Below are 21,837 nucleotides of genomic sequence, written 5' to 3'. Positions count from 1 at the left end.
TGGTTAAAAATTGAATTGGCAGAGGACGACATCTGAACTTTTCATCCCCAGTAAGAGTGAATCCAGCCTGGTAATCAGACTGGATTTGCATTTAGTTACACTTCATTCATTCAGCCTGACATGCTGTTCCTGTTATACAAAATAGTATCGTCAGTCAAGAAAGTCATTGGACAGTATGTCGTAAAAAAATCATAAAAAGTATGTAAAAAAAGTCATATTCTAGTATATCATAAAAAGTAATAAAACTTCACTATAGCATGTCAAAAAGTAATATTATAATATATCATAAAAAGTCATGCAAATTCAAAAAAGTGAAATAATAGAATGTCATAAAAAATAGTATAGTATGTCATAAAGACATAGTATGTGATATAAAGTAATAAACGTCATAGAATAGTATTTTAAAGTCTTATTATAGTATGTGGTAAAAAGTAATTAAAAAGTCATAGTATAGTATATCAAAAAACTCATTATAGTATATCGTAGATTATAGTCATAAAAAGACATGGTGGTCTTTGATGCTGTGCTTAAGTTGTCCGTAGACCTCAGTTACATTCTTTAGGTTGCTTTTAAATTGTTTGTATTTCCATGTGTTTAATGCTTTGCCCTGAGCTTAACATGATATAATACAAATACCCTACGTTTGAATTGTCAGAATCAATAAGTTTCCTGTTTTCCCATGCTCATTAATCTTTATTCTGTTACCCTCAAACAGCTTCGTCCTTCACTCTTCTTTGATCGTTTTCATTGAGACAAGAGTTCAAAATGATGACGCTCTTTAAAAGCTTATTATACACAAACACTATTGCATTCATTGATTATGTACCAAATATAACTTTACATTTGAAGTTGTTTTTTTATTATGTGTATAACTCTTATATTGTGCCACAGCAGTAATCTTCCATCTTTTCCTCATCTTCACAGGTCATTCTTCGCATCCCAGCTGCATATGTTGCATCTGATATTTTCAAATGACAGAGAAAAATAAAAGTCAACATACTAGTGTGATGTAGTATTTGAAATAGAAGTCAGATGCCTTACCTCCAGTTAATCATGATGTAAAATCCTGAGTGGCCTTACTCCTGTGGTTTAATGGGAACTTCTGTTTTGATCAGGGATGTTATGTCTGTGGACGAAGAAATAATCACCGTCATGCGCGCATCCTGGCACGCAACACAAAATGATACTGAACAAGAAGACCACTTACCCTCAAAGTCGACGAAGATGATGAGGTCGTCATTCTTGAGGTAATTGCGCCTCTTGAGGTCAAAGTGCTTGATAAAGTTCCTCCAGCCCCACGATTCGCTTCTGTAGCAGCGGCAGGAAGGGTCGTACACCCCCACCTTAGAGGGATTGTCCCAAAACAGCTGTCCGTCTGGTGCTAGAAGACATAAAGAGACAGAGCTGCCATGTGAGGAGGGATCCCATCGAAGAGCAACCTGTGACTTCATATCGGTCGCATCGCAGCCATTGGATGGATTGTCTTGACATTTTGAAGAGACCTTCGCCAGAGGAAGGACTTTGGTGATTCCCTGACTTTAGCACCATTTGTGGTTTTTGAGTACAATGTCTCAAATCTACCAGACACATTCACTTCCCCTTCAGGATAACTTGTAATAACTTCGGTGATCCCTTTTCATGTAATGTCATCATTACGTCAATTAAATTTGTCCAATGCAAAGCATTGCCACTGGGAGCATGCTAGCATGCCAGCCTTAGCATTCACAGCCTCACAGAGCTGCTAGCATGGACATACCAAGAACACTACACGAACATGTTATGTAAGATCTGCACTAAAACATTTGGAGATGTCGTCTACAGTAGTTGTTAGCTCCACAATTTTAAGTTGACCTTTTTGTTAGCTCATGCATTGGAAAGCACTTGTTTTACATAACATTTGGTTGTTTAAATGGATCTATAAATAATGTTTCACAGTCCAATCAAACATGCTTGAGGATAGTGGAGTGCTTACTCTTCCTCATATCGGTGGTGAGGCTGCGAGCGGAGGACATCCTCAGCTTAATGTCTGGGTCTTGGTCCATCACCACCAAGGTGGCCTGTCTGTTTACCGCCGGCCACTGCATCACCACATCGTTGTCCCCGCTGACCAGGTGGAAGTACAGCCCCACGTAGTTCCCGGTGTAATCAGTGTAACTCGACAATGGCATGAGACGGACACCGTAGCCGTAGCCCTCGGGGCTGTAGAAACGAGGGCTGTCAATAACGGTGCTGTTGTTGGCCGTTTCCATGATCTTGGAGAAGTTCTGGATCCTCCACACGGCGTTGGGGCAGCGTGTCTCGGTCAGGCTGATGTCGTCGATGTAGATGCCACCGGCGGATGCCGCTTGGAAAGAATAGCGGAATTTCATCCCTACCTCCATCGGGACGTGGGCGATCTTCCACGTGTGGTCAGAATCCGCTGGGTCAAAAAAAAGTTATACTCATTAACATGCTTTTTATAATTCGTACACAAACAAAAATATGCAAACGACAACTTGTGGTTATTTGCAGGAACATCTTTGCCAGACCAGTGATTTGCTGAAATAGCTTTGCAACCTTTCCTATCCAACCTTGGACAGTGCCAGGCTATATTTAGCATACAGTATCGTTCTTCTCATCTAACTGTCGGCAAGAAGCAGATATGCGTATTAACTGTCCAGACACTTAGTAACTGTCCAGCTTGTATGTTTCATGATGTCTTACAATAACTTGATTTGAATATCATTTTCAAACTACCGAGCAGCTAAACAAATGTTCAAAATAATATTTGCCTTGATGCAAAGCTGTGTACTTTGGTGGCTTTAGGTGTCTGCATTTCCCAGCAAACACATTTCTCTGCTGGGAAATGTGTCCTCCATAAACATGGGCACTTCATATTTTACCATAAAAAGTGTGTATTTTCTTCATTCTACGAACGGTGCCTGTGCCGTCGTCTGTCTTGACCCAGATCACCAGCCTGTCCGTGGAGCTTCCAGTCATCTTGTAGAAGAACTGCAGACACTGAAGCTTCCTCTTGGGGTAGAGGGTTCGGGATTCCAGCAGTGCAGACTCCAGAGGCTTCCCAGTCATGGTGCTGAAGTGCATGAAGTACCCAGCATCTAGAGTAGGGAAGAACAAGGAAAGCATCTTGCAGCATACAACTTAATTTGTTTCTCTTTTTTTCTCTCATGCTGTCAGTAATTGGGATTTTTAATTGGGAGACAATAGTCCACTCTGACCTCTGCATCTTCCCAGGAGGGTGTGATCCTCTGCACCCACACTGCTCTTGGTGTGGACCCAGTCGGCATCGTCGGAGGAGGCCTGGATCATCCCACAAATGCTGGCATACTCAAAGGCACACTGGTCCAGCAGGGTGAGAGGACCAGCTGGGGAGAGAAGAGGGTCATTTGAAAGTTTTGGCCCAATTCCAACTTCCAAGGAAAACAGATGAACATATCAAAGTAGGGAACTGAACCTTGCAGCATATACGTACAGCAGTTGTACATTCGGTTGAGCCTGAGGGTGTCCATCTCGCTGAAGTCCAGGTACTGGCCAATGATGTTGTTGAACTCCGGGATTTTGGTGGTGATGGTGGGGACGGATTCGTTCTTATTGAAGGAGAAGGGCCTGTAATGCATGACGGACTCGTAGTCGTACGCCGTGTTTTGGTCGGTGATGTAGTCGTCGCTGTACTTGTTGAAGTTGTTTTCAAGTCCTGTGGTGGAAATTTCACGTTGATTTAGTCATTCTTAACTACGTAAAATGCCTTAAGAAGGGTCGAAGGTCGCTGCATGTTATCAGATCCCGGACGTACCCGGCGTCACCTGATTCAGCCAGATGTCGACGTAGTCGTCCCTGTCTGTGCGGGACTGTTCGTGGTAAAACCCCAGAGCGTGGAGCAGCTCGTGTTCAATCACCGCCTTGTGGTCACAGCCCGACCCCAGGGACAGAATCTGGCCGGTCTGCTGGTCACCAACGCTGGAGAAACACCTGGGCGCAGTAGGAACAGTTAACTTCAACGCGAACCCACGATTAAAACCGGGTTAAACAGGCAGAGAGTTATCAGGTTATTGCAATTTTTAACTCCCTGAACTGGTATCAACAGGAGATTTTTTTTGCAAACGCAGCCACTTACCCTCCTCTCTTTTCAAACTTGATGAACGTCTTCTCTCCCTCATAAGGCTTGAAGTCAATGCAAGACTTCAGCCGATACATTTCAAAAGCCTGGTGGACGCAGCCCTTGGCGTTCAGGTCTGAGAACAAAAACAAAAAAAAGTCACAAAAGAAGACACAATTTTCTTTCATCCCCGAAGAGTCATTGAACGGTGGAGAGTGAGTATAGTGAAAAAGAAACTCACCCAAATCATCGCCCAGAATGAAAGGAATTGGAAATTTCCATCTGTATCTTTTGTCAATCATGGCATTCCTTCCTTCCTGTAGCATGAGAGAGGTGTTTTAAAAAGTAACAAAACAAATGATGTGCATAAACCTAATCGATGCTCATAATAAACGCACACACAATAAAGCCCATCTTGTTATCTGAAATAGATGTCGCACTAAAATTACTCAAGAGCAAGAGTGCCAACAGTCCCGTCCGCCTGACATGTGATTGCACACATCGGAGCAGAGCTGCCAATAAAGCGCTCAAGGACGAATTAGCAATGATTAAGCAAAATCAGTTTTTCTTAATAATAAGAAAACATTTCCATTAAAATACAACTTACTGGAATTAAAATGTCCCCTTCTAGCAGGTTGGCGTCTGATCCTGTAGCACAGGAACAACACATTTATATTTAAACCAGAAACACACACACACACACAGCTTAGATCAACACTTCACACATTGCTACAGGATCCGGAGCAATGAGCAAATGCTGTAGCTCACCCAGGTTCAGGATGGGGTTCTCATCCTCGCCGTTCTTGTAAACCTCTGGAACACAAGCACAGACATGGCTCAGACTCTTCTCACAGCCTGTCAACAGTTATTATTTGTTGGAAGAAATAGTTTAGGATCTGACGTACCGTGTACATCAGGGGAAACGGGTATCTGATTAAAACAAAAAACAGTGTGAATCGTCACCCAGTTAATCACATCACACTTCCCTCATCGTGAATGGATAAATACTTACAGTGTATGAAGTGGTGAGGGCCACCAGACCAAACCATAACAGGGCTCGCTCCATCATCCTGCTGTGTGAAGTAAACGATGCCGCTTTGCTTTAAATGTGCACGTTAAGAAGATATGACCTTTAGCCCTTGAATGAAGTTTACGCCAGTTCCTCAGAGTACCTGAGGGACTTTGGCTCTTCGGTGTTACTGATTGGTGAGCTGATTTATGAGGTTTTTTATGTGCAAAAGGCTGCAGTGTAATGCTTTTTTTTCTTTCTTTACACTACCTGCCCGTTATCTGGCTCATTATCAGATTTTGTTTTAGCATCTCATAATAACCCTGAATACAGAAATGTTATCATGTTTATGTGACATAACAACAAATGTTTTTTTCAGATTTACTTGAGATACATGCGAGTTCTACCAACATTGGCTTTGGTGTTCTCCAATTTCCCCAACATTGCAAATGTATGCTGTTAGATTGGAGACTCTCAAATAATTGAAAGTAATTTCTCGAGATCATTAGAAGTAGCCTACTGGTTCTGATGTGTCTTTTTGTTATGGGGCCAAGTGAAGTAAAGGAGTAAGTCACCTAATTTTACAATGAGCTAATTCAACCACTAGATGGCGACAAATACCACAAACCAGCACTGTTATTGTGTAAACCCAGTTTATTCACAACAAGTATGGGAGCAGATTGAGTCTGGATTTTCAACAAAATAAGAGGTAAAATAGACCCCAAGTTAAGACCAGCAGTTGTTTTTTATGGTTGTGGATTCATATTTTGACTGGAAGAAATCATTACTGTAACAGGTGTTCCAGTGAGTCTTCGGATTTGACTGGGTTTTCACAACATTCTTAAACTGTCAAATGAGTACCCGTGTAACGTTACCGGGGTTCTCTAGTAATATAACACGGACAAGAGCGTTTAGTTTTATGGACACAGTGAGTGTATTCCCTTTCACTATCTGGATGTCATATTTTAAGAGTGTACATGTAGTTACAGCTAGAGTCAGATGTAAGCAGTTAGTGGTGTGACGCTAAGGTAAACGTCACATGTACTAGATATTTAGTAACGTTATATAATGATGTAAATGATAACACTATTTAACTTAACACTAGCTGGCGGTGTTGCAGAAAACTTAAGCGAGCTGATGCTAACGTTACATTTTACGCCGCAGTCCCACTCAAATCTCACCCGTGCAAATGTCTCGTGCTTTATGGGTGAAAGAGAGAGTATTCCAGACGACACAAACTATGTTACTCACTTTTAACGTTACACATTTAGTCGTAGGCAATGTTAGCATGGCTCATTAGCATGACTTACTAGCCAGTTAGCTAGTGTTAGCAAGGTACGTTGTTGCCAGAGCCAGGCTAACAAACATATGATTAGTTTTTGGAACGTACTCATGAAACTGTGTAGGTTTTATTCCTGCATGGTCTGGTCTTGAGCATCGTTGACGAGGTGGCCGAGTGGTTAAGGCGATGGACTGCTAATCCATTGTGCTCTGCACGCGTGGGTTCGAATCCCATCCTCGTCGGTGTATTTTGCTTTCCATGAACTTTTACACGAAATACTCTTAAGCGATCAACAACTTCTTGCTAAGTCAGTGCAATAATGCCTACTGCTTTTCATGTTTTTCTATATTTTATTTATGCATATTTTATCGTCCCCCTTCAATATTTAAGCAAACATGATTGCATCATTTATTACTCAGTGCACACATAAAGTTACAACCCTCATTTCTTTAAATTTCTCTTCTTTATTTAAATTAATCCTCATCTGCTTGATAAGCTCTATTATGACGTCCTTCACTTCTGTCCATGTGTTTCTCATCACAGCTCGCCTGGGAGTCAGCAGGGCACCGTGCTTCTCCTGTAGCTCCGTAATGACTCCGATCCTTCAGTCCGGGGTAGAGGTGGATCGTCTCTGCCTGTCCTTCCAGGAGGTTGTCCTTGGCCTGGATGCTTGTTGTCTATGAGTGAGATACAAGGAAATAACCACCCACAGGCCTGTCAGTGTGTTATTGAGAGACTGGGCAGTTTCATCCCATTTCCTGCCCCCCGACAAACTATTACTACAAAAGAAGTATCTTGTGAGTGTGCTTGTTTTGCTGCTCTTGAATTTTACATTACCTTGTGGTCACGATGATGTTGATCTATGGCATACTGGTATTTGGCCGCATTCATTCCTAGTGCACCAGCTAGTCTCTCTCCAAGGAAATCGCAAGCTATATTTTGGCGACAGTGGCATAATAAGTGAGACTTTCTCCAGAGCGATAATTAGAGACTATTGTTGATGTAGTATGCTTGAATGCATTTAATTGTCAAGTTGCGTACTCAGCAGTGCAATCCTCCCAACTAGAATGGCCACATTCTTGAATGACAACCTAGTCTGAGAAAGAAGAGTCAGAAAAAAAAACATGACATGACTTAGTATTAGATGTAACGTGAGATTTATTTTCTTAACAGTGTCCCACCCTCTCTGGTTCTCTGAAGGGAGGCCCGTTTGATGATTGCTCCTCTTCGTCCTCCTCCTCCTCACTGTCTTTCTGCTCCAGAGTTTCACCGCTGGAGAAGTGGATGATCCTCCTCTGTTTGGACCGGGCAGGACTCCCAAACTCGGTTTCTTGTACGTCTGATGAGGGCTGACACATCAGACAGGTCTTTAGAGACGCTTTTGTTTGCATTGACAAGTAGTCTCTGTGTCCCATTATGCTGTGTCCAGCATTTTGTCATTTTACAGGCTTTTTTTAAAAACTACACCAAGTTCTCAGAGAGAAGATTCACTACAAGTCACACACAAGCTGTTAAAAGTTAACTTACACTTGTGCTGTTACTGCACACAACCTCTAAGCTAACATGTCTGTTTGTCTTGCTTCATTACTTACTTCCTGGTGGCCGTCGTTCATTCTTCATAAGTCTTTCTTTGTCGCTCCAAATGCGACGCACCGTCAAGGCTTTGTGGTGACACAGCTGTGCTGCGTGTCCGTCCACGCCGACTCCGCTTTGTGGAGAAAAACAACTACAGGATACACGATCACACTTGAAACCGGAGACACCCAAATACAGCAGTACACACCTTATCACGGGAAAATAGTTGCAGAGCTGTCACTGTGAGGCAATCAGTGTCATTCTTGGGTTTGAGGGGGTTGGGCTTGTTTTGCTGTGTAGAACGTCATGGTTTACTGGCAAAAAAATGCCAAAATTATAGCCGTTTAAACCACTTCTGTTTCTCCCTTGAGGTTGGCCTGAATGTCAGATAAAACATCCCATTCATTCACATCTACATGGTGCATATCTGCAGGTAAAAATATGCAAATTAAGGAGACCACTATTTTTGGATGTGTCCTGTCTGACGAATTTGGTGTTTAGAGATCTTGATTAAAAGGTCAAATGTATTTCATTTACAGATAGCGGCAAAGTGGAGCCCAGCAGTTCACGGATGAAGGTTTTAAAGTAACTTGTGGGTGGTGAGGAGACAGCTCTCTAAAAGTCTTGGGGTGTACTCCTCCAGAGGGCCACATTAATATTATACATTTGTTTGAAGTAGCAGCAAATAGGAATGACAAATGGCCCTGGACTTTTTGACTCAGACCGGCACCACCAACGGCGGGCCGTGGCGTCACCAATTGGTTTGTGGAATACAGTTTTGAAGCCTCAAGTTCCGCATTTGTGTCATCGCCATCTTGATTTTCTGCAACCAGAAGCGACATGAGCACAACCAAACGCCGAACAAGATAATTTTAGGCGACCAAAAATGTTACAATTAACTTTCACTGACTAAAAACACTCTGTGAAAGGGTTAAAGTTGTAAGACAAAATACGGACAACTTTCAGACCGGACAAAGCCGTGGTAGCGACCTGTCAATCACAAGGTAGCCCCGCCCCACAGCATACTGCGTCTATTTGACTCTAAATGGAGCATAATTTACTAAATGAACATCATGCTGTATTGAAGAAGACTTGAAACTAGAGATTGAGACCATAAACTCATGTTTACTGAGGTAATAAATCAAGAGAGAAGTAGAGTCATTTTCTCATAGACTTCTATACAATCAGAGGAGTCGCCCCCTGGTGGACATTAGCGAGAATGCACGTTTAAGGAACTTCAGCTTTGTCTTCACTTTTCAGAGGCGGAGGCTTCCACTGAAGGTGCACTATCCTGAACCTCGATGAGTAATTAGTGTAAATGTGTATAATATGATTATTAAATACAAAGTAAAAGGTTATTATGATAGCATAATGTTAATACATAAATGAGATATTGTTAGCATATTCACAAAATTCCATATAATAGTGTACTATTTCCCTTCGGCGTAATATTAATTACAGTTGGACAATACAGAAAAAGAATATACAACCAGCATTTATACGTTTTGTAGGTTTTGTTCTTTCATTAAATCCTTGTGCAAGAAAAAAGATGACGCTTAAATCATGGTGACATACACGAGCACAAGACGTGGAAGAATGGACTTTGTATGGATGATTTAATACCGTTAGAAATACATTTTACATGACGGACACTGCTGGAGGAGGAATTATGAGCTACAGGAGAGTGTACACTGTAATGGTGATCTGACACACCCTTTAAATAAACAAAGGACTAGCGTTGGTCTTACTTCTACAACTCTAAACCTGCTGTTCCAGGTGTAATGACCATTGGTTACATGCCTTAGCCATGATGTTACCATCCGATCCACACTGAACTTCGCCGCACAGCTGGGTATAAAGTGCAACGGCGTTACCATGTGCTATAATGAAATTTAGTGTGACACCGCTTGATTTTGATCTTCACTACCGCTAGAGTCTAGCTCAGGTGAGCTATTATACTTGTCGGGGCACAAACGAGTTCATGTGAGCAGTATATTGGAGTTTTTACAAAGTTTTTCAGCCATTGATAGTCACGCTTTAACTGTGGGAGAATGTTTGACTTCTGTAAGGCAGCAGCACATAAGATAACTTCAGACACGATTGTTTGTGTGATCCGATACCGCTCATGCCCCGATCTCTGTCTTTAAGGAAGGGGAACACACTCCACAGATGTACGGTACACACTACGTACACTGTGTCAACGACAGCACTCTCTCAGCAACTGAACACTGCACAAGAGTAAGCATTTCATTTTTTTTTTTTTTTTTTTAAGTTTATATATATATATATATATATATATATAGGTGCAGCCACTGCAACATAAGTAATGAAAATCAACAACACCGAAAACATAAGCCACACAGGATTGTATATGCTGTCGTAAGTATTTTCAACTAAAATATTACATAATAGAAATAAATTAAACTACTAATATAGGGGATAAATAAAGAATCCCTAAGCATGATAAAGAATGATTCATCCAGTAATAAAACTTTTCCTATATGAATAGTAGAAGTAAAAAAAAAAAAAAAAAACACAGAAAACCGCTGTCATGTGTAAAAAGAACTGTATATATACGTCATGTGATCTAAATAAAGTACTGATTGTAAACTGCAACAGCTAAAACAAACCAAATATGCCCAGTGATGACACATGCGGTTTTGTTCGTTTTTTTTGTCCGTCCACTACTGATTTACATTTCAACCCTGTTGATTATCACGAGTGTGTTTTAATATCGGCTTGAAATGCACGCAGATCATACAGGCCGGCTGTGGGAATGCAATCTCCTGCAGCTGCTCATTGTGGATGGTTGGATCATATTCTATGTAGTGGGGAGATATTTTCTGTTCTGCTGCATATTTTCTCTGTAAATCCATGTCCTGAGGGCATTTCTTCCAGCATGTTTAACAGGCCAGTTTCCATTATCTGAGTCGTCTATAACCAGGCCAGAGTGCTCCAGTGCCGAAGAAAAGGTTACAACCCATCTTCTGTAAGAGGCTGCAGTGAGCAGGTTAACTCTGTAGCCAAAGGCACCATTAATAAGACTGCTTCACAAATAAGGCTCATTTAGAATTGTTGTACTTTAGAAATTCCCTCATGTAAAGACCTTCCTTTGAAGTTAGCATTTAAGCTGACAGTGAATTACTCAAGAGCTTCCCGTCTTTTCTAAACTGTTTTAGGATTTGCTTTACGAGCAGCTGTGAGCAGTTAAGGCTCTGGCTTCGAATGCAAGGACAACGGCTGTCACACCTGAATGCACTACGCACGTTTCAGCAGGAGCGTAAAACACCACGAATGAAAAAGAATATATACATTTTTTCCCTATGGAGGGTTTACATGAAAATAAGTATGGATGCCATCATTACAATAGATGGTACTGAAGCATGAGGGCTGACAAGTGGATGGTTTAGGAGAGGACACAGCCCGTGTCCTTCTGAGGCTTCAGATCTGGCTCCTTCACTGGTTTCACCTCCTCCTCCTTGGGCTTGGCCTGGAGTTAAGAACAACAACAACACAAGTGTGAAGCAACACAGCCTTGAACACACTCACACTTGCAAGCTAGAGAGGTGCATTGAATAAATACAAACCGCAAATGTCTAACTCCGCTGTCTAGACCGCAAGCGGCGCTTTTCTTTTAGATCAGTGGTCCCCAAACTAAGGCCCGCGGGCCGGATACGGCCCGCCTCCACATTTGGCCCGGCCCCCTGAACAATACCAGAGACGCATTATGATTTCTTTTTCAGTCTGGCCACGCAAATCCTAGACTAGCCCCTGTCAAATAGAACGGAATAATGGCGAAAAGGTTAGGTAAGAGAAAAATTGATTCAGAATGCAGGGTATTTAACCTGCAGTGGTCAAACGATTATTTTTTTGTTCAATGCAAAGAAAAGGCTGTTTGTCTCATCTGTCAAGAGGCGGTGGCGGTATTCAAAGAATACAATCTGTGCCGACACTATGAATCCCGTCACAAAGACAAGTATGATAACTTGCAAGGCCAAATGCGAGCAGACAAACTCTCAAAGCTAAAAAGTGGACTGTTAGCTCAGCAGAATACATTTGTACGCCAAGCTCAGCTGAACCAGTCATCCGTTCGGGCCAGCTTTCGGGTTGCTCAACTGATAGCAAGCAGCGGTAAACCTTTCACTGATGGAGAGTTTGTCAAGAAATGTTTGAATGCTGTCGCGGAAGAGGTGTGTCCTGAGAAGAAAGATGTCTTTAATGCTGTGAGTCTGTCGGCGAGTACAATCACCAGACGCATTGAAGAAATCAGGGGTAATGTATATGCCCAGCTGCAGCAGAAGACGAAAGAATTCGACTTTTTTTCATTAGCACTGGATGAGAGCACGGATGTGCAAGACACAGCGCAGCTGCTCATTTTTATTCGTGGAGTTAGCGCAAACTTTGAGATGTGCGAGGAGCTGGCAGCCCTCCAAAGTCTCAAAGGGACTACAACGGGGGAGGATATTTTCGGCAAAGTATGCCAAACCATGGAAGAGTTGGACCTAGACTGGTCAAAGCTTGCCAGCATCACGACTGACGGGGCTCCTAGTATGGTGGGCGTGTCTCGTGGTCTAATAGGACGCATGAACCGGGAGATGGAAGAACGGGGTCTCACCGCCCCGATACAAGTCCACTGCCTAATTCACCAGCAACTTTCTGGAAAACAATAAATGTTTACATTTAGGCACCCCTGCGATCGTCACACTTTTTCTGTTACAAACTGACCCCGGCCCCCATCAGAGAAGGGAAAAGTTGTGTGGCCCTCACAGGAAAAAGTTTGGGGACCCCTGTTTTAGATACAATCTCATTTTAAACTGTGCAGACGTCTGCACCGGCTACATGCAGGCTCGAGTCTATGGCGCGTCTCCCGGGCGTAACCCCGAATCGAAGCCCTACATGCGGCAAGTCTATTTTCTCAACAACGCACACGTGAAAGTGAGGTTCACACCACATTCTCTTTATTTTGCCCGGAAATCAAATTCCCGACGTTACGAAAAATACATCAAATGTGGACATGGGCGATTCCTAAAGCAGGCCTCAGACTACAGGACTATTAAAATCCAGACCGATTTTGAAATGGGGTTGCATCTCTCTCACGTGATCTCATGGGGAAGCAGCTGTAAACAAGGCGGTGCTGCAACTAGAGATAGATAGATAGATATATATCTATATCTATCTATTCATAAATAGGTTTTCCTCAGAACAAAGACTTCACTAACTGTTTGTGCGTACTGTCATCCAGCCTATGTTGCGATAAACTCTGAGGTGAGCCATAGTACCTTGTCATTTTTGGCTCCCTTGGTCAGGTCAAAGGTGGCATAGACTTCAGAAGAGCACTGCTCACTGAGGGGTGGCAGCTCGAAGGGGATTGGCTCAGCCAGGCCGTAACTCGCCTTCAACTCCAGCTGGGGCGCCTCAACTGGGACCTTGTGGAAGTATCTGAGGAAATGTGTGCAAAGTTACGATTGAAGACGGGACATTTCTTCATAGTGTGGAACAGATATCACAGAGGCTTGTGTTGCAGCTAGACCCGTTAAGCCACCACAAATGTAACAACTGGGGGGCATACAATATGTATATGCAACTAAAAACTGTAAACTTTGGTATAAAATGCTCTGTGCACCATTAATAAATGCTCCGCCCCAAAATGCTTCCATTAAAACATTACAGTTTGTAGAGGTTTCCACGTAAGAACAACAACAACGTATACAGTAAATGAGTCCGTGTGCATGTGCGCATGCGTGTCCGCTCCGACTCACTCACATGAAGCCATTTTCTCTCTGGCACTTCTCCAGTGTGTTCTTAATGAGACCGCCCAGTTTGAGGAAGAACAGCTGCTCCGATGGTTTGGCCGTGGTGCCGGGCCCTTTGGTCTGACGATACTCTTTACACAGCGCCTCGGCATGCGAGTAACCTAAACAGAGACGACTTCACGTAAACACAAAAGGAATGGAGACAGTGTGCGGCAAGGGTGGGAAGAAATGTGGACTCTTCATTTCAACACGCAGGAAACAGACACACAGGAAACACCTGTGTAACGACATACTGTATATGCAAAAAATACATCATGCTTCAACTACATGTTACTGAACCCAAGTGAGCATATAATATGTTCTCCAAGACCTAACAGCAACATTACTGCATACCGGACATAACCAAGACAAATTGAACAAACAATACATGCATTCATGATTACATACTGTAGATAGTGTACTGTGAATACGTCCCATGAACCGTAGCCGACATTGTGACACAATGAGTGCATAAAAATCATACGTACACTTTTCCGCCTCCTGGAGAGATCGTATAGCCTCACCGCACTTGTCACTGGCCAGCAGCGTCTGTCCATGGTAGCAGTACGCCTGTAAACACAGTTAACAGTAAGACGCGGAATTGGGAGCCTGCTTTCTCCTGTCTTTTGTGATGAAGAGTGGGTTCCATCAAAGGCACGTTTGCTCAGTTAGGCTCCTTTACATGAACAAAAGTACGGTGAACTGCATTAGGATATGCTTACATAAGCCATGTAAAAGTGCTGCTTCAGCTGAAAGTATTTCCTCCATTTGCCACTGCACTCTGGCTCCAAGGTGTTCAACGTGTGGTCTGCGGACAGAGATACGGACCTTTAATAGCCTGCTGCAGAATGGTTATGGCTTTAGCACCGTCTCTGTGACTCACCTGTGATATACGTTTCATGTGATTACCATAGGACCTCTGTAGTTTGTTTGTTTTTCACCCACATATACTTAAAAGCAAATCTCCTGTCTGTCCAGTGATAATAAAGGTAACATGAAAAAAATATATATATTATAATTGTATTTATTGAGTGAGCCCTGATACCAGATATATTCTATTATATATTATTACAATGTCACAGCTGATCATGCTCTCACTGCTCCCTGTGATAGGGTAACATTAGATACTCTAGTGAAATAAAGGGCTGTTCACATGCCCCGTTGTGTTTTTGTTGCGCTCTCGAAGCCATTGTCGTCAACGCCACCGCCGCGGGTCACAAGCGTTCACAAGCGCCTGTTTTTCAGAGGGCGTGGCGGCTGCCCTCCAAGATAAAAAAAATTAATTTGTTCAAGTTTTGGAAAGCTGCACCGCATATCATGTGACAACGAAGAACCAATCACAGCTCACAGATATCCTTCTTTCTTCCGTTAAAATATCAGTCTACGGGAAATATCAAGAGTAGTGAATCATTTCAGTGCAGAGTTACCCAGAGATCTACGCTCTGTGGCCATAGACTGTCCATTGAGACACTAACCTCATGTTTACAATGTTTACTGAGGTAATAAATGTGGAGGGAGGGAGGGTCATTTTCTCATAGACCTCTATACAATCACACCTCTTTTTGCAACAAGAGGAGTCCCCCTCTGATGGCCAATAGAGAGAACGCAGGTTGAAGACACTTCTCCTCGGGCTTCGCTCTTTAGACCCGGGTGTTGCCGCCTGTCGGTTCCTCGGACTGTTTTACCTGCTTCAGCCTTTCCATCCCAAGACGTTACAACATTCTGCTAACGGGTCAGAAAGGCTACTGTGAGAGGATTCACGGTGCTGGACAGTCAGTTAGGCTTCCTGCTAAATCACCACAACTTCCGCGCCATCGCAACACGCAGGTTTTGGTTGCTTAGTAAACGGCAGGCACAACGCCCCAAGCACCTCGGATAAGAAGGCGACGATAAAAAGGCACAGCTGGCGTTTTTAGACATGCGACATGTGAACGGCCCCTTACTTGGGCAAAATCCTGTTGCAGTGCCGTACAGTGTGAACATGCGTACAGTGCTGTAAGTTTAAAACAGAACCGCTCTGACCATTAAACTGTGTTTTACACAAAACTAACACGTAGTACAGTAAGAGACATAATTGACAACATTTAAGAGCGCTGCAATACCGACCAGCTTTTTGATAGAAGTTCGCCGTCTCAAACGCCAACGCTGCGATGAGAGTGGCGTTGTGCTTCAGCTCAATCGCTCTGGCAATCGTCACTGTAAGAAATAGATGGTAAAGAACCACAATTTGGATACAAGTTAATACAATTTGCATACGATTAGGAATCATCGGTGTCATATTATTTTAATTTAAAGTAAAACAAGCCACAGGTTAGAGTTCCTATACCTCACCCAGCCTAAGAATGATTTTGTTTTAGAAATATTTTGTTACTTCGTACAAGCATTAATCTTCTGATTGTATTGTTTCAGGTTATGATGGAATGTTTAGGATCATATATATCGCTTCCGTCTTGACGTTAGATGTGAGTTTAGAGTACACAAAGACTGCCACCATCATGCCACATTGTTGTAGTAATCTTTACCTTCTTGCGCCTCTGCTTGGCACTGGATGATGTATGCATCCATCGCTCGAGGCTCCAGGTCTCGGCCCTTTTCGGCTGGGGTGATGAGGCGAGGGATGTGGACCTCCTGAAGCAAACATGCCAGAGAATTTGATATATTACAATATATTACATATAGAGTAAGACTGGGGGTAAATTGCAATCACAGCACCAAAACATCCAGGTCCCACAGCTCCATGATAACTTCTACTAATAATAACCTTTTTCTGCCAAAATTTGCACATATATGCAGGTTTTATAAACAAAGGAAAACCCGCTAAAAATAGGCGATAGACTCCCATCATGGAGGTACAAGTTACCAGTAGATGAGCGGCAAAACAGGGTTAGTAAACAGGGAAAATGTTACATTGGTTACTTCTTTTGTTTTCAGTCTCTCTTTTTCAAACCCACAAACCAGAGTTGGTGATTGTTGGAACAGTGGAAAGAGTTTTACAACGATCAGCGAGGTAGAATTCCTGTTTCTGTCGATGGAGTCTGTTAGCTTTGACGTGCACAATAACTGGCGCCTCTTTTCACACCTAACTCAGTGAATTAAAGGTTTATTTCTACCAAACAAGAGTTGCTGATTGTTGAAACAGTGGAAAGACTAACAAAGACGGGTTTGATGAGTTTTATTTAGTTACTGCAGAGTTTCGATGCTCAGCGAGGTAACACTACTGCTGGCTGACTGGAGTCTGGTGGTTTTAAGGAGATCTCATTAATTGCATGTTAATAAATTATAATATTTGTCCTGATCCCTGTTTATTTTATTTATTATATATTAACTTAAACGCATCACATAGCACAGCATCAGGATGTCGTGTTTCCATCGCTGCCGATCGGTGGTGAAGACGATTAATACCTGCGACTACTGCAGAGTCATTTATCGCCGGAAAGAAAACCGATTGTGACCTTTCCCACTATTGGCAACAGCCAGATGTTAGTGGATGTTAACGGGTTTTGTGTCCAGTAGGAACGGGTCTTTGGGGAGACTTGACTTGTCTGTAGATGCACCTCACCTTGAGGGTTTTGAATATACCAGCAGCACTTTTCAGGCTCCGGTGAACTTCTTTCGCCTCAGCCTCCGTCACGCTATAGAACAGGAAAACATGACAGCAGCAAATATTCAACATAGTAACAAAGCATTATTCAATATACGACTGATTTCACAGAAATGAGTGCAACAATACAGACAACAACTAATATCACATACTTTTCTTTCCCTGCTAGTCTCGAGGCAAACTTGGTGTACCAGAGGGCTACGTTGAAGGCCATGGAGACCAGTTCAAAGACCGCATCCTGCTGGGCACTGGGAGGAGAGCATGGAGAGACGGTGGGTTATACAGGCTGGTGTAGGCACAAGCACACAAAATTAAATATTAGCCCTTGTGTATGTCATATGAGCCTTTGTGGTAAAAATGTAATGAGCTAGACCAGAGCTGGGTAGTCTTCATTGCTGTGAGGACCTTCACACAGGGTTAGACCCAGTGAGGCAGGAGATAGCACTGATGTCAGATGTTTATCGGTGTGTTCACTGGAATGTCACTCAAGTCATGAGTAAGAATGAAAATAACAGACTGCGTTTTGGAAAGTTTCTTCACGTTTCTACTAACCGGTTCTTACTAGAACTCCTCATTCAGGAGTGCTTAATACTTGCAGCACTCTTTAATTCAAATATGACTAAATACTCTTTCAAAGAAGTGGTTAAGGCCTCCTGGAAAGCACATCAAACTGTTTACTTTGCCCCTCTTTAAAACTGCAACCCATCCACTCACCAACACCATGCGACCGTGAACACTACATGAAGTGAGACGGGGAGTAATAACTTGGTTTTTACCTTGGTGTGTTTCCTTGTAAGGTGTCAGTCCACTTGAAGTTCTGGATGAACCTCATCTTGTTCTCCTGAGTAGTTCCATCCAAGGATGAGATGAAGCCTATTGTATCATAAACCAGTATTTTAAAAGAACAGAAGCAGTTGGTTAGGTGTAAAGCCAAATGAAAGAAAAATCCTGAAAGGTCTCCGCCAGGTGTGTCTGCAACAACACTGCTGTATTGTGTGACTGAATGACTACAACCCACGACTGGGTAACCCCCCCGGTCTAGACACTTACAGGCTTTAAGGCTTCGTAAAAAACACACTTCTTTCAAACTTAAAATCAAACGATGATGTATGCAGGCAATTGACTCAAAGTCGTCTTACAAGAAAGTTCAAACAATCTTGCTAAAAACTAAATTGAACTTATTAAGGTGTCTGCCCGCGAAAGGTAATAATAGAAGGCAAACACAGAAACACAATTTATAATAATTAACAACTAGTGTTTTCAGGGAATAACATGCAAAGACCTTGAACATTAACTGTGCAAAGTGTTAGCATACTTAACTGGCTTTTAATCCTTTAACATCTAGTTTTCCCCTTTAATTTCCACTTAAGTACCTTAAAAGTTGGAAAATCCTTATTCCACTCCGTCTGACAGCATCATAAGCACCGATACCGTTCAATTAAATGGACATAACACAAATGTACGTTTTTCCAATTAAGGCTGTCCCATATGAAGCTCTAGCGGAAGTTCAGACAGGAAGACTATACTCTCGCATGCCTAAGCCCATAGCTTATTTACCATATATCTGCCATCACTCCTCATGCAGGCTCATTATTTCCTTGCTGTTATGGTTCGGGGCTGTCAATCATATCAGCTGTCTAGATCAGCTGGTCTCTCTAGCCAATAGCACAACGACATTGTTAGTCTATCATCTTGCTGCTGTCTTTCTTTAAATATGATTGTCTCTCTACCTTCAGTTCATTCAAGCTGCTGTTACGCATCCCTCCACCTCCCCATCTCGACCCAATCTTCGCAGATTCATCAACTCATCATTCTATCATCCTCATCAGCCACCATCACCACCAGTGTCTGGACTCCACGCCAAATAATTTCTGTGTAACTCATTAATGCATCATCTGTCATAATAAATGTTAACTACCAATCATTCACTTGTCTCTCCTGATTGAACTGGTATCTTGAGTGAACTTTGGGATCTCTACCAGAATTAAAGTAAAGTTATGTTGACTTACACTATGTGTGACATGACAGCAAGAGTTTGCATTGGCAGGCAACATTGCATTTTAAGGGGTTGACACCCAAATAAGACATAGAGAAGAATAGATATGATCGATTTGTTTGGGACTGTAAACACACCTTGGAGGAGGGAGAAGTATGCATCCGTGGTATTTTTCATCATCTCGGGGTTGCAGGTGACATCAGTGAACATCTCCAGCAGTCTCGCCCTGTTTGTCCTCAGGTCACTGAATGTGTCAAACATGTAGCGATCAATTGATGCTCTAAAAATATGCTGATCATTACGACACTCAAGTGTAATTATATCCACCAAGGCACTGCCCTGTTGTAAGGCCACAGTGGTGACTGTGATCAAATGGCAGTAACAGTAGCATGCCATAGGACATTACATCATCGGTAGAGTGTAAGGTGACAAGACCAAAGAATTACACTACAGCATTTCTGTCCGCGATCATGGGCACAGTCACAGTCTAATTTGACAACACTGTTCCCGACATATTAAATGGAGATAAGACGTACTTGCATATCTTATTGGCAGCGGGGCTCCCTGCCACTCCATAGTAATTAAAGGACACGGGCGCTGTTGCCTTCAGTGGGTTTCTGTGAAACCAATGTGCCATCCTGTGGACGTGGACACACCTTAAGAAAGGTTGAAAAACACAGGACGACAAGCGGTTAATGAATGAGTTGTACTTCCGGTATTAACACATTTTTGCATACAGCGGAATGGATGGCCTCCCTGAAAGTTAATACATTTTAGTGAATTGTTTATTAAGTAGGCAGCATTAGCTAGCTTATGTGTCGTCTTAGCTAACGTCATCTTATCGCTACAACTCGCTAGCGGCTGTATTAGCACTCTCACGAGGCACTAGCTGACCCTTCCCAAAGTTACCTAGCTGAAACAAAGGATACTAAGACTCTGACGTTACTTTTAGTTGCTACAAATGGTGTTTTTGACAATTAATTGTCCGTCTGTTGTAAACAAACGTCTATTACGTAAGCAACAGCTAACGGCTAACACTGGCTACATCATTGTGGAAACGTAAACATGACGAATTGAATCGATGTGACAACTGACTAGTTGTACTTCACGAAAAACAAAAATTTAATTAGTTTAAATAAAGTAGACGTTTTGCTGTTTACCTGTGGTTCCGGTGCGGTGGATTTGAGGTTTAAGCAAATAGTCCTTATGGAAAGTCTGACACTGACAACAACTTACTTCCGGAAATAAACACGGGAAAGGAAGCTGGCCAATGAAAGCACAGCGTTCAGTCATATGACGTGTGTCCGGAAAATACCACAGATCTGTGATCAGCTTCTCTTTTGTTCAGGGTTCAGCAGCTCAAAAGACCTTAAACATGCCATGATGCGACTACTTTTAACAGCCGTCACATCACTCACTGATATTCTGACTGGAATTAGCCTTTTGTCTAACTAGTTGTCTTGATGATGCTTTATTTGACCGGTCCTGTAACTTCCTCAAATTGTTCCTGGTAATAACTAATTTCATAGCCCATTAACTATAGGTAATGCTCTCAGAGTTAAGTTTAGTTTGTTGGGTTCATATATAGCTGTTGACTTTCAGAATAATTTCCTTGACTGAACTGCTAAAATAAGGGATAACTAAAGAAACTGACAGACATGCAAATTGTATGCTTGTCCGTAGACATATTTTTACATTTTTGTATTCTCAGTAAACCTCCTGCCCTTAAGATAGACGATGGAATGAACTAGGAGTGTACCCCTTTGAACACGGTCTCAATTTGAATTTGTAGTCCCAGGAAACCTCCATAGGAATTCACAGTTTGATACAAGTTAATATTTACATTATTTTTAAAAATGGGACCTGTAAAATAAAGTGTCACCTTTTTTATCCACGATGAGAAAAACTGAAAATTCAGCCTTTTATTTTTTTCCCCATTAGGCAAACATTGCGTGAACAATGAACAGCTATTTCAAGTGATTACCAGAAAGAAAAGGAAACACGCTAGAAAAAAAAAAAAGTTGGTCTCATTTTCAACCAATTACAGAATCATAAAACCCAAATACACACACCGCACAGACACACGGTCAGGGAAAGTCATCTGTACAAAATATGCCTTGGTGTATTAGGCCATCTTTGCCGTGTTATTCAATAAGTGATTGTGCTTTTCAACATAAAGTAGAAGATTTACTAAGTTCATTGTCATTCACTTCATATTTCTTTACCAGGAATCTCCACAAGGCACCATGAGGTGCACCAATATCAGATTAAACCACTTATCTGATCACATCTTTCCAAAGTGATGCAATTATTTATCCTAATTGTACAATGAAGATTTTTTTTTGACACCATTCACATCACATTGCCTTCACACCTCACAAGAAAGACGGCCTCAAAAAAAAAAAAAAAAAAAAAGTATATACATACATATACATACATACATACACATACATATACATACACATACATATACATACACATACATA

General features: G+C 42.1%; 2 protein-coding genes and 1 non-coding gene across 3 annotated transcripts; 1 reads left to right on the top strand and 2 right to left on the bottom strand.

Annotated features, from left to right (window-relative positions):
- Window positions 1-672: 672 nt before the first annotated feature.
- LOC116399881 (meprin A subunit alpha-like) lies at window positions 673-5,239 on the bottom strand. Its single transcript, XM_031877335.1, has 14 exons — window positions 5,109-5,239; window positions 5,002-5,026; window positions 4,865-4,909; window positions 4,704-4,744; window positions 4,338-4,413; window positions 4,115-4,232; window positions 3,794-3,969; window positions 3,473-3,694; window positions 3,219-3,365; window positions 2,883-3,098; window positions 1,973-2,419; window positions 1,208-1,381; window positions 1,042-1,126; window positions 673-958 (listed from the first exon to the last, which is right to left on the bottom strand). The coding sequence occupies exons 1-13, from the start codon at window positions 5,163-5,165 to the stop codon at window positions 1,077-1,079; spliced, it is 1,794 nt and encodes a 597-aa protein (XP_031733195.1). The 5' UTR covers window positions 5,166-5,239; the 3' UTR covers window positions 673-958; window positions 1,042-1,076.
- A 1,308-nt stretch (window positions 5,240-6,547) lies between these two features.
- Window positions 6,548-6,629, top strand: trnas-gcu (transfer RNA serine (anticodon GCU)). The gene has a single exon. It is a non-coding gene; the product is annotated as a tRNA-Ser (tRNA).
- Window positions 6,630-9,559: 2,930 nt separating this feature from the next.
- On the bottom strand, window positions 9,560-20,618 carry brox (BRO1 domain and CAAX motif containing). The gene is made up of 13 exons (XM_031877330.1): window positions 20,512-20,618; window positions 19,888-20,007; window positions 19,489-19,595; window positions 18,132-18,228; window positions 17,508-17,603; window positions 17,314-17,386; window positions 16,277-16,382; window positions 15,861-15,950; window positions 14,477-14,562; window positions 14,243-14,324; window positions 13,726-13,876; window positions 13,242-13,401; window positions 9,560-11,452 (listed from the first exon to the last, which is right to left on the bottom strand). The coding sequence occupies exons 2-13, from the start codon at window positions 19,986-19,988 to the stop codon at window positions 11,369-11,371; spliced, it is 1,233 nt and encodes a 410-aa protein (XP_031733190.1). The 5' UTR covers window positions 19,989-20,007; window positions 20,512-20,618; the 3' UTR covers window positions 9,560-11,368.
- Between the last annotated feature and the right edge of the window lie 1,219 nt (window positions 20,619-21,837).

The sequence above is a fragment of the Anarrhichthys ocellatus genome, unplaced genomic scaffold (assembly GCF_004355925.1).
Source record: "Anarrhichthys ocellatus isolate YVR2014 unplaced genomic scaffold, GSC_Weel_1.0 scaffold133, whole genome shotgun sequence".
Lineage (NCBI taxonomy): Eukaryota > Metazoa > Chordata > Actinopteri > Perciformes > Anarhichadidae > Anarrhichthys > Anarrhichthys ocellatus.
This window is presented reverse-complemented; position numbering and strand designations above follow the sequence as displayed.

Coding starts and splice junctions, on each gene's coding strand:
- LOC116399881 (XM_031877335.1), bottom strand. CDS start 5,165: ATGATGGAGCGAGCCCTGTTATGGTTTGGTCTGGTGGCCCTCACCACT. Junction 4,745..4,864: donor GAACCCCATCCTGAACCTGG/GTGAGCTACAGC, acceptor CCTGTGCTACAG/GATCAGACGCCAACCTGCTA. Junction 1,127..1,207: donor CATCTTCGTCGACTTTGAGG/GTAAGTGGTCTT, acceptor CTTCGTCCACAG/ACATAACATCCCTGATCAAA.
- brox (XM_031877330.1), bottom strand. CDS start 19,988: ATGGCACATTGGTTTCACAGAAACCCACTGAAGGCAACAGCGCCCGTG. Junction 16,383..17,313: donor GTATATTCAAAACCCTCAAG/GTGAGGTGCATC, acceptor TGTTTGCTTCAG/GAGGTCCACATCCCTCGCCT. Junction 13,402..13,725: donor CAGAGAGAAAATGGCTTCAT/GTGAGTGAGTCG, acceptor ACATTTCCTCAG/ATACTTCCACAAGGTCCCAG.